This window comes from Marmota flaviventris, chromosome 14 (genome assembly GCF_047511675.1).
Source record: "Marmota flaviventris isolate mMarFla1 chromosome 14, mMarFla1.hap1, whole genome shotgun sequence".
Lineage (NCBI taxonomy): Eukaryota > Metazoa > Chordata > Mammalia > Rodentia > Sciuridae > Marmota > Marmota flaviventris.
In genome coordinates, this window is record NC_092511.1 from 95,743,573 (window position 1) to 95,755,988 (window position 12,416).

General features: G+C 34.1%; 1 protein-coding gene across 3 annotated transcripts in view; it reads right to left on the reverse strand.

The window, feature by feature from the left end:
- Nucleotides 1-12,416, reverse strand: part of Gcc2 (GRIP and coiled-coil domain containing 2) — a 48,722-nt gene that overhangs the window by 14,693 nt on the left and 21,613 nt on the right. For 2 of the 3 annotated variants that reach the window (XM_071601968.1, XM_027948947.3), the window contains exons 14-20: nucleotides 10,292-10,392; nucleotides 10,118-10,195; nucleotides 9,328-9,465; nucleotides 8,414-8,535; nucleotides 5,161-5,337; nucleotides 1,877-2,094; nucleotides 143-337 (exon numbers count right to left, since the gene is read on the reverse strand). In XM_071601968.1, the coding sequence (XP_071458069.1) occupies nucleotides 143-337; nucleotides 1,877-2,094; nucleotides 5,161-5,337; nucleotides 8,414-8,535; nucleotides 9,328-9,465; nucleotides 10,118-10,195; nucleotides 10,292-10,392 (1,029 nt within the window). Of the gene's footprint in view, nucleotides 1-142; nucleotides 338-1,872; nucleotides 2,095-5,160; nucleotides 5,338-8,413; nucleotides 8,536-9,327; nucleotides 9,466-10,117; nucleotides 10,196-10,291; nucleotides 10,393-12,416 lie in introns of all 3 variants that reach the window. The other variant, XR_011704446.1, reaches the window with a different exon arrangement.

Sequence of the window (12,416 nt, forward strand, 5' to 3'; positions counted from 1 at the left end):
GAAAGTTTTCATTTGAATAAGTAGCAGAATATTGAAAGGCATTTTATTGGAAAGTGGTTCAAAAGGCTGTAAAAATTAGAGTAATATTAATTCAAAAGATAGTACAATTGAATAAGAGAAATATTTAGACAGTGTAACATACCAAGTTTAGTTTCAGGAGAATTAAGAAGCTGCTCTAAAGATTGTGTGTATGTGCTGGCAGAAGATGCAGACTCGGTATCAGTTGTTTCCATTCCTTCTCCCTCTTCTCGGGTTACAGTGTGCATATCTAGAAGGGGTAAGTCTGTGTTTCTCCTTTCTCGAAGGTTCTTCAAAGGTTGGTGGGAAGAAGCTGGGCCTATTAAATATTTTTTTTAAAAGGTATGAGATTGTTCAAAACTGATGGATTCAGCTTTTAACAAAGATACCCTATTAAAATAAAATGATTCTGGGGATGGCAAAGGAACTTAAAGACAAATGGAATATGAAAAGAGAAGTGCTAAAACCAGTCCGAACAATAGTCACTGAATTTTTAAACATTTTAGGCTTTTTTTTTTTTTTTTTTTGGTGGTGCTGCCGATTGAACCCAGGGCCTTTTACATGTAAGGCAAACACTCTACCAACTGAGCTATATCCCTAGCCTAAACATTTTAGTCATTTGAGCAGAGCTATTAATTGCTACCATCTAGCTATGATAAACTGTTGGATAAGACAAAGATCATAATGTTGTACTACTTATGTTCATTAATTTATGGCAGAGGGCTAAACGGTTACTAAATTTTGTTAAAAAGTCTACCTATTTTTGTGGGTTAGGTATTTCCCGTCACTGCATTCTTTCTAACACAAAACACTGCTGCAGTCTGCTGGGCAGCCGATCTTGATGATGCTGATAATGAACACTTGTACAGAACTGTCATGTTCATAATATAGTTTCAAAATACATTACTTTATTGAGTCTAAGAAATCTGAAGTACAGAGAACTTTAATGACTTCACCCAAGGTATCATGGTTGTTAGGGACCAAATTCTAATCCAGATTTTTTTTTTTTTTTTTTTTTGGTCCCATGAAGTTGCCTCTACTGTTCTTTCAACCCTAAGTTAGCTCTCTGCCCTTTCTGGAGCATTTTCCTGGGGTTCTGATATTTCACCAACTGCTTATTTCCACTGTTCATTCCTAGAATACAACCTCTTGTGTGACTTATTTTTCCCTGGCTGATTACTTCCTATTTTGACTCTTAGTACATGTCAAAAGTCTCTGAAATTGTTTTCTGACATTGACAAGTGACCTGTAGCTGCCATGTTCCATTGACAACATCATCTGTGTGAAACAAACACAATAAAATTATGACTAAAGCATAGCATTAAGATGGTTGACAATTTCCCAATTCTTCCTGGGAGAATGCAAGATTAAGATTCCAACGAATTAAAAATTAGAAAGGGAAAGCACTGTACTGGCCAACAATTCTACGAGTCAGTGCTGCTTCGCCCCTTGCTCTATCTCTTAATGGTTTTAGGAAAATTTGATATATTTTGATGATCTACAATGGAGAACATAAAGTATCCAGTGGTGAATACTAGAATTAGAGTATTTCTCATTACAATGAGTATGTCTTCAGTCAGAGAAAAAGAAATACTCATTTACATGGAAGATAATAAATTCATGAGAATCAGTATTTTAAGAGGTAACACAGGCTGCTCTAAGTATAATCCAGAAGGGTTCAAATGGTTAAAAAAGGTTCTTAGTAAGCAGAAATTCAAAATTTTAATCACAGAACTGATACTGGTTGCCATCTAGTAAATTCTGACTTTCTTGTGAATTTGTGAACAATGTGTGTATTCAAGTGACATCAATATGTGAAAAACATGAACAACTAGTACTTCCACGGGTACATACATACTTCTTGTGGTTGGTTCACTCTTGAGCTGGAAGAGTTGAGCTTCCACCTTAGAGAGCTGCTGCTGTAAAGTCTCCATTGTCTTTCTGTGCTCTTCTTGCAAATGTCGCACTTGATCTCTGAAGCTGTTGCGGAGGACCTCGTTCTGGGATGTTAGCTGACTTACTGTCTGAGCATGTTCAGACTTCAGCATCAGGTTCTCAGATTGTACTGAACATAACCTGAAGAATGAAAGGAACTTAATTCATATGTTGACTCAGCCTTTCTCAACTGGGTTCTGCAAAAGAATCCTGAGGACATCTAATAAATGTATGTATGAACCAACTTGTCGCCTATACATCTATAATGTACTGCTGTGTTAAAATCTAGATGACTAGCTGTCCTCTAGTTAGAAGTCTTTTTTTGTGTTCTACAGTTCAGATACAGAGCCTTGGTTCAGGGACTCTGTTGTGTGATTTAGGCAAGGAAATTTCTTAATGGTTCATCATAAATTAGGACTATATTTAGGGTATAACATATACTATCATAATTACCAAAATGCCTATCATCATCCTCAACATCTTCCTAGCTTATATAACATCTTTATTAAAATAATATTTTCTTTAAAGACATAATTTTTTTTAGTTGAATATGGGCACAATGCCTTTATTTTATTTATTTATGTGGTGCTGAGGATTGAACCCAGTGCCCCATGCATGCAAGACAAGCGCTCTACCACTGAGCCACAACCCCAGCCCTAAAATTATGCTTGTAATTAACCCATTTCTTCAGGTCATTTTATGTAGCAGCTTCCACAAATATAACATTATCCTTTTCTTTATTACCATGAAAACATGAAAAATAACACTTTCTATAAAGAGAGTCTTAAAGGAAAGTATCCATTTTTGAGTGAATTAATATAAAACTTAAATACAAAGACCTGGTTTACTGTAGCTGCTTCCAAATTTGAGTGTACATCAGAATTGCTGGAGTTCCTCTTAAGAATTCAGACATCTGGTTGTGGCTCAGCGGTAGAATACTCATGTACCACATGCAAGGTGCTGGGTTTGATCCTCAGCACCACATAAAAAAATAAATAAATAAAATAAAGGTATTGTGTTCAACTATAACTAAAAATAAATATTAAAAAAAAAAAAGAATTCAGACGTCTAGTTTTCATGCTACAGTCATTGAATCAGAATCTCCAGCAATAGCTCTAGGAATTGCCAACTTTTAGCAGTTTTTTCATGTAATCAGCATGACACTAGTTAGTAGACCTTACACTTTGGGAATAACTACTTTTAATGATTTACTTGTAGTTTTAAAGTTTTATATGTTTGGTTGTGGTTAAAAAATTTTTTCCTTTTGAGTTTTTTGTTTCTTTGGTATTGGGATTGAAACCAGGGGCACAAGAAAGTCAAGGAAGAATTGTTAGGAAGTCACAACTTTCTAAGAGAATAAAGAAACACTGAAGAGCTAGGCAAGGCTTCTAGCTTTCAGGCAGTATCAACGACACTTCTGAATTTACCCATGTGAAAACTAGATGAGCAAACCCCTTTCATATGGAATTGGGATGAATATGCTAGTGAAAGTTCACTTTCCTATCCCATTTGTTACTGGGATGTTACATTACCTGGGCTCTCTGGATAATGTATGTAACAGGCTAGCATAATTAGCACATTCCTCTGGAGCTGTTTTTATAATTTCATATAGAAAAAGTATAAATATTCAAACATTTAAATAACAGAGACCATCAAAGAAAGTATTTTTGAAGGAGGAAGGCCAATTTTTAGTATTTAAAAGAATATATAGTAGCTACTCAAAATATTCAAGGGATGATTAAATACTTTAGAAGCATCAATTATTAATTGTCCTTTGTGTTAGCAATACTGGAGACACATACACACACGTGTATTATATACATATATACATACACACTTATACACACACACACACACATTTTTTTTTTTTTGTGGTGGTGGCATTAGGGATTCAGGGGATTGAATTTAGGGGTATTTTACCACTGAGCTATACCCCCATATATTTTTATTTGTTATTTTGAGACAGAGTTTCACTAAGTTACCAACTCTAGCCTCAAATTTGCAATCCTCCTGTATCAGCCTCTTGAGTCGCTAGGATTACAGGTATGTGCCACTGTACCTGGCTAGCAATGCTTTTGCAATAACTTTTCTATAGTAAAGAAAAAATGCTGAAAATTTCTGTTGTAAATATCAAGTAAATGTAATTATTTATAAGCTAATCTAATGGAAACCCTGCTGATAGTAGTTAAAATGTTGGTAGATCTTCCCTGAAACTTTTGGTTTACGTGATTAACATATAAACTACATGTTAAAAAAAAAAGTGTAAGCCAAGAAATCACTTCCTTTCCTTTTTCAGGTTAGCATAAGATTATGTATATACTATAAACACAATTTTGGCAGGTAAAGTACCCTAAAACCCTTCAGGAAAGACACTCAAAGAAGAATTCTTTCTCAGTGCCCTAAGATATAACAAGTATTACCACCAACTTCCTATTATAGGAGGTCAAAAGTTCTTCTTTGCAATAAACTATTTATTCTGCCTATATTCCTGAAGTCTAATAAAATATTGTAATGATTAACAAGATATGATAAGTTGAAAATAGAGTTGCAAAGGTGAGCTGCATTTTATTTTTTAGTTAGAAGCTGTTTAAATGTTTTCCTTTGGAAATGAAGAAAAATGCTTATAATTTGACACTTGGGGTGGAAAGTAGCATTTTCTTTCTTCTGAGGCATTAATTGTCTTTTGTGTTAACAGTATATATATATGTGTGTATATATATATATATATATATATATATATATATATATATATATATATATACATACACACACACACACATATATACATACACATGTATGCATATATATACATATTATAATTTTGATATAATCCATGCAATATTCTATATAATATATATAATCCTTCCTCTTTTTTTGGTGGTACTGGGAATTGAACCCAAGGGCACTTTACTACTGAGCTATGTCCCCAGACCTTTCTATTTTTTAAAAAAATTTTCAGACAGGGTTTTGGTGGTACCAACTATATACTAGTAACTCTTTTTAATAACACTAATATTCTAAAAATGACAAATACAAAAACAATCCAAAGAGGAGGCTTTATGGTAAATGAAACAAAGTTATTAAGCCTTTAGAAATGTCTACTTATTTTTAAATCTGTACTTATTCCAAGGAGCAACATATTAGTAGTTCTAACAAAGAAACACTGCTGACTGCTACAAATAGCATTAGCGCTACTAGCAATCTTACTTTTCTCGAAGTTCCGCCTCTTTGGATACTGTTTCTTGAAGCATCCTGTTGTGCCTCTCCAGAAGAGTATCATGCTCAGATTGCAATGTCTGAAGTTCAGCTACATTAATCTGTAAGTTACTTTGGCTTTCTTGTAATTTGATTTTCAGTTGATCAATTAACATTTCCATGTGTTCCCTAAAATAGAAATAAATAGTTATAAAACATGAAAGGAGTGAAACTCCCTTTTGTGGTTTCCAATATATTTTAATCATTTAATCTTTCCATGTCATACTCATTATTATGAATGATTCTAAAGCAAATATAATTATCGTAAGGATTCAAAGAATAGGATTAGATATAATAAAAGATGTTAGATTTTAAACCTCTGGTGCTATAAATTTACAAATAAGAAGTCTCTGAATTTTAAAAATTTATACAGTGGAATAGAACATTAAACATCATCAAAATAGCTTATTTATGTTATGAATTATGCCATTAGTTAAAAAATAACCTACATAGTTCTATATTAACCATTATGAGAACTATATTTAGACCAAGCTACAGTGAAAGACAAGACCTGAAGAAAAGCAGGTCTTTTTAGAGTTAGAATAAAATTTAGATGAAAACAAATATTTAAAATCCATAATTTTGACACCATCCACACAATATTCTATTCATTTCTTTTTTTTTTTTTTTGAGAGAGAGAGAGAGAGAGAATTTTAATATATATATATATATATTTTTTTAGTTTTCGGCGGACACAACATCTTTGTTTGTATGTGGTGCTGAGGATCGAACCCAGGCCGCATGCATGCCAGGCGAGCATGCTACCGCTTGAGCCACATCCCCAGCCCCTCTATTCATTTCTTTAAAAAAGATTTCTTTTTTGTAGATGGACACAATACCTTTATTTTATTGATTTATTTTTATGTGGTGCTGAGGACTGAACCCAGTGCCTCATATGTGTAAGGCAAAGTGTTCTATTAGTGAGCTACAACCCCAGTCCTATTCATTTCATTTTTTAAAAAAATATTGACTGTATAAGAAAGTAGAAAAAATGTAAAACAATTATATTCAAATGGTTGGAACCCAATCTTCAGGCATGCTCAAAGATGGCTCTTGAAAATGGTGACACTTTTTCCTAAGGCATCAAAATTATATCTTGGAGAAAAGGCAGCCTTTTTTAACAAACGGTGCTCGGAAAACTATACAGCAATATGTAGAAACATGAAATTACACACCCACCCCCTCACCTTGCAGAAAACTCAAATCAAAATGGATCAAAGACTTAGGAATTAGACCAGAAACTTTACAACTAGAAGAAAACATAGGGTCAATACTCCATCATATTAGTGCAGGCACCAACTTTGTTAATAAGACCTCCAAAGTGCAATAAATAATACAAAGTGGAATGCCATCAAACTAAAAAGTTTCTGCACAGCAAAGAAAATGAATTAAGAACACGAAGAAAGAACCTACAGAATGGAAGAAAATCTTTGCCAGCTACTCCTCCTACAGGAGATTAATATCTAGAATATACAAAGAACTCAAAAAACTTAACATAATAAAAACTCAAAACAAATAACTCAATCAATAAATAGACAAAAGAACTAAATAGAAATGTCTCAAAAGAAGAAACACAAATGGCTAACAAATATATGAAAAATATATGTTCTAACATCTCTAGCAATCAGGAAAATGCAAATCAAAACTACACTAAGATTTCATCTCCTTCTAGTCAGAATGGCAATGGTCAAGAATGTCAACAACACATGCTCGTGAAGTTGTGGGGAAAAAGAAACATTTGTACATTGTTGGTGGAATTGCAGACTAGTACAACCACTCTGGAAAATAGTATGGAGATTCCTCAGTAAACTAGGGATGGAACCACCATATATGACCCAGCTATCCCACTCTCTGGTATTTTCCCCAAAGCTCTTTAAATATAGCATATTGCAGAGATATATTCACCTCAATGTTTACAGCAGTACAATTCATATTAGCTAACTTATAGAATCAACCCAGATGCCTCTCAGTAGATGGGATTAAGAAATTATGGTTTATATACACAATGGAGTTTTACTGAGCCATAAAAAGAATGATATTAGGCATTTGCTGGTAAATGGATGGAAATGGAGAATATCATGTTAAGTGAAACAGGCCAAACTCAGAAACTCAAAGGTTGAATGTTTTGTCTCAGATGTGGAAGCTACAGTAAAATAAAAGAAATGAAGGGGGAAAGATAGAACTATATAAAGAACCAATCAAGAGCTAGGGATATAGCTTAGTTGGCAAGTTTCAATCCCCAGCACCAAAAAAAAAAAAAAAAAGAACCAATCAAGCCAGATGAGGTAGCGCACACCTGTAATCCCAGTGGCTCAGAGGGCTGAGGTTGAGGCAAGAGGATTGCAAGTTCAAAGCCAGCTTCAGCAAAAGTGAGGCACTAAGCAATTCAATGAGACCCTGTCTCTAAATAAAATACAAAACAGGGCTGGGGATGTGGCTCAGTGGTTGAGTGCTCCTGAATTCAATCCCTGGTACCTCCCCCCAAAAACTTAATCAAATATAAATTAATAGACTAGCAAAAGGAAGTCAAGTAGAGTAGAAGAAGGAGAATGAGAAAAGGGAGGGAGGATGAGAGGGAAAGGGGGAGGGAAAAGGAAGGGATCATGAACTGAAATCAATTTCTACTGCATGTATGAGTTTCTTGGAATGAACTGAACTACTACATTCAACCTCTATTAAGAGAAGATCAAATTTTAGTCAAAGTGATGCCAAATGTTTGTTAGTAATTGTTAGGTTGGTTTGAGGTGGCTAAGGGAACAAAGGACCAGGTGACCAACACATGCAAAAGAACCACCAATCAGGTGTCGACAGAACCACCTGTCAATCAGCCAGGTCTCCTGACCAATCCTGGATCTCTGCAAGCTCCCCCAACCAACCCAGTAGGACAAGGGACTCTAAAAACCTCCCTTTCCTGTCCCAAGCCCTTCCTTCCTGCCCTAAACCCAATAAAAATTCCAATCCGGCTGAGCCTGCGAGTCTTCTGGACCTGCTCTGTTGGATTGGAGGGTCTTGCCTGGGAACAAATATCAATAAAGCCTTGTTCAGCAGCCTTTTAATCTGCCTACTTTTGGTCACCGGTCCCTGACCTTACAGTAATAATATATATAAAATTCTATAGTTGAAAGAAATCAAAATACGATTTTCAACCTACTTGGTGAAGAACCTGTGTCTCATGTTTTTTTTTTTTTTTTTTTAAAGACTTTACCTTTCTTGTTTAGCTCCTTCACTTTCAGCCTGAGACACAGATTTGTTTTTCTGTTGCTTTAAAACGTTGTGAACTCTGACTTTGTAGCTCTCAAATTCAGAAGTTACAGCAGCTTGTTCTGCCTATGATATTTAAAAGAAAACATTTTCTATTATAACATGATCCCATTTTCTTCCAGGTTAACAAACTAAGATGAAAATTTGTTTTTGAAAATGAATAGCTAAGATTCATTTTAGCCTCAATTAACTTCATAAAAAAGTACACTTCTGTTGGTCTTACACTTTTTTAAAGCCTTTCAAGGATATAATTTTGTCTAACAAGAAATTCTTAGATTTATTGACTACCCATAAACTTTGCAATACACTATTTGCTTTTGTAATTTTATAAAGTTTTTTTTACTTATAAGTTAAATTCTGCGTCATCCACTGAAGTGATTGGTAAACTTACACAACACTACTGCAAGATCATTTATATAAGAGCTGTACCTCTACAAAATTACTGTATCATTTCTAATTGTTTTGTATGTTGAAGACAAAAAGTTAGGTTCCTATGAACGAACATTCTATTAGAATGTCATTTTATAACTTGTAAGTCCTCAGATTCATAATACTTTTAAAATAAAAAGGTTTTACAAATAAGTGATTTTCTTTCATACATAAATTACACAACAAGATTTAAATGGAAACAATATGTGCTCATATTTTTCTTTTTGGCTTAGCAAAAATTGCTATTCAAATGATTCTTAAGGTGAGGATGCACTTTGGGGTAGAGTAGGCTGAGCCAAACCAAGAGCTCATTTAATTAAGTGCTCTTAACTGCAAACCAATGAAAAGGAGATCACAGCCCTGAGTAAACCGCTCACTAGCAGTTAATAAAATCCCCTTGGGAAGAGGCTTCTGTTATGAAGGATACACCTTTGCAGCACGGCTCTCTTCCTGAAGTGCAGCCACTCTCTGCTGGTATGCACTCATTGTGCGTTGGTGCTGCTCTGCAGAGGTCTTCAGGTGCTCGTGAAGTTTGTGTTTCTCAGATGTTACTTCAGCGAGTTGAATCTAAAAGGTAAAAGCTTTAAGCTTAGCTCTGGTAATTCATATCTTCACTGGTTAAAGATATTTTCCTTAAAACATGAACTTTGAGATAAGTATATATAAATGATAGAATTAAGTAGTGAAAAAATTTTAGGTATTATTTATTATTATTAAAAAAGTAAAGCAATATGAAAAGACCATTTATTATGCTAAGGTGATTTACTTTTTCTTAAACCAAAATTAATAAAGAAATCAATCCCCCAAATACCAGATTGCATATTTAACACTTCAAAACATTTTATACACCCACACACACAAATATATTTTAAACAAATATATAAAACTATTTCATGAATTGCTTTGTGTCAATGCAATATCATTCAGAGGATTCAGATGAGGTTTGAGGCTATATTTATTTTATTATGAACTATATTCTACATTTATTTTATTATGAACTATATTCTTCAAATGCATGAAAATAATCTGGCCTGAACTAAATGGTTTACCAGTTTTATACTACCTGATTTACTGCTTCTACTTCCTCAAAATGTTGAGAAATCCTTTTCAATATCCTTAGAAGGGAATTCCTTACAGGATAAATAAAATCCCTAGAAAATAACTCATTTCAATATGGAATTTTTTTTTTTTAAATCTTAAAAAGTACAAGGAACCTTACTTTATAGACTTCCACTTGCTGTTGACTGGCTTCCAGCTCACCCTTTAATGATGCTTGAAGTATTAAATGATCAGTTTCCTACAGAATGAGAATCTTGGTTAAATTAAAAAATGAAATTATTTATAAATAAACTATGAATACATATTAAAATGAAAAATGAATAAATTAACATACTGCCTGCTTTGAATCTGCTAGTTCCTTTTTTGTTTTCACAAGTAACTGCTTGATTTTGGTGTTTTTTTCTTCATACTGTTGCACTGAAGACTGTAGTGAAGCTAGCATGGGAAATAATTTCAGCAGAAAGAGATGAAACAGTTTTTAATGAGTGAATATAAATATGTCAATGATGAGTCTTTTCTTTGTATTAAGTTACCTTTGTATTAATTTGTTTGAGCTTTTTATTATGATATATTTCAAACATACTTGACAGTAGTAACTAAGGTACAGTAAACTCCAATGTACCATCATCCAACTGAACAATTACTAATACACCCAATCTTATCTCACCCAGACAAGGAGTCAGCAAAGTCACAGGCTATTTTTGTGAATACAGTTCTATTAGAACAGCAAGGCTCATTCATTCAAAACAGTCTATGGCTGCATTTGTGCTAAAACAGTGACTTGAGTAATCACCACAGAGACTGTGCAGCCCATAAAGCCTAAAATATTTACTATCCGGCTCTTTATGGAAAAAGTCTGTCAACCCCTGACCTATACCTTACCTACTCTCTGAATCCCCTCTGGATTACTTTAAAGCAAATCTGTTCATCTGTAAATATTCAGTGTATATCTCTAAAATAAAGGTCTATATTTGCTCTATCTCTAAAAGATAAGAAATCTACTTTAAATAAGTACCTCAAAAGAGTCTGTATATTTACAATTCTATCATATTAGAGGCACATTCCTACTTGATCATCTGTTTTTCTTATAGTAACTAGACATTTTAAAAAAAAATTTAGCTGTAGATAGATACAATATCTTTTTTTTGTCTTTTATTTATTTATTTTTATGTGGTGCTGAGGATTGAACCCAGTGCTTCACGCGTGCGAGGCAAGTGCTTTACCACTGAACCACAACCCCAGCCTGCAGATGTTTTTTGTGAGAGGGACTGTCAGTAAAAGAGAGCACACTAAGGAGCCAATCAAATCATAATAAAGAAGAAACTTTGCTGCTTACAGAGGCAAAGAAGGAGCAAATATCAAGTAGGAATAAGTGGATTAATTGTGTAGACCACAAGGAGCCTCTGCAATGAGCAGGACAAATCTGGCTGCAGTCTGTTATAAAATAAACCAAGACTATGTAACAGTGACTTTGTGGTCTCTGAAGCTTCAGAGATTTACAATTTGGTCATTTACAGAAAAAGTGTGCTTAACTCCTGATCTAGACTACTTACATGGACACTATGTGGTTGGACTGTTGAAAAATCATATAAGCAATGATTAACTGTACAAACTTAAATTCACACACATATATTACATTACTTGGCAAACAGGAACAGGAGTGTCTTAACTATACTTTGGTAGTAAACCTAATTCAGTTATTTCCTGGCAAATATTTATCCAGTTCTGAAAAGTATTTTATAAAGTCCAAATTACATATGAAGTCTTACAAAGTGCTCTAGGGGTTATAATAAGCAAGACAGCACTATTTAAAAGTTAGAAAGAAAAACAAAAGGTTACATAGCTCCACGTCTAAAGTTTATATTCACTTTATGTGAAACTCTGAGGGAGATTTCACAGAACAGGAAGCATTTAGGATTAGAATCAGGATTTTAGTATTAAATGCTTCCTGTTCTAGGAGGATAGGCATGAAAGAAATGAGGAAAATGAGGTCATGAAAAGAAGAATCACAGTAGATGAAATACACACTTGTGGAAAACATCATGTCTCCAGAAAGCTTACAGCCTTCTTTACAAGCTGTGAGAATAATGAGAATTAAACTGAAAAGTTAGAATGGGACCACATGATGAAGGGGTTTGAAATTAAGATGAACCTACCTTAATTTATAAGGCAGAGTGAACAAACTACATTAAATTTTTTTTTTAGTTGTAGATGATCACAATACCTTTGTTTTATTTATTTATGTGGTACTGAGGATTGAACTCAGTGCCCCACGCATGCGAAGCATGTGCTCTACAACTGAGCCACATCTCCAGCCCTTTTTGTTTTTTATTTTGAGACAGAGTCTCCCTAAGTTGCTGAAGTTGGACTTGAACTTCCTATTTCCCCGCCTCAGCCTCTCTGGTCCCTGGGATTACAGGTATGCAGCACTGCACCTGGCTGGAACACTATCTTAATGC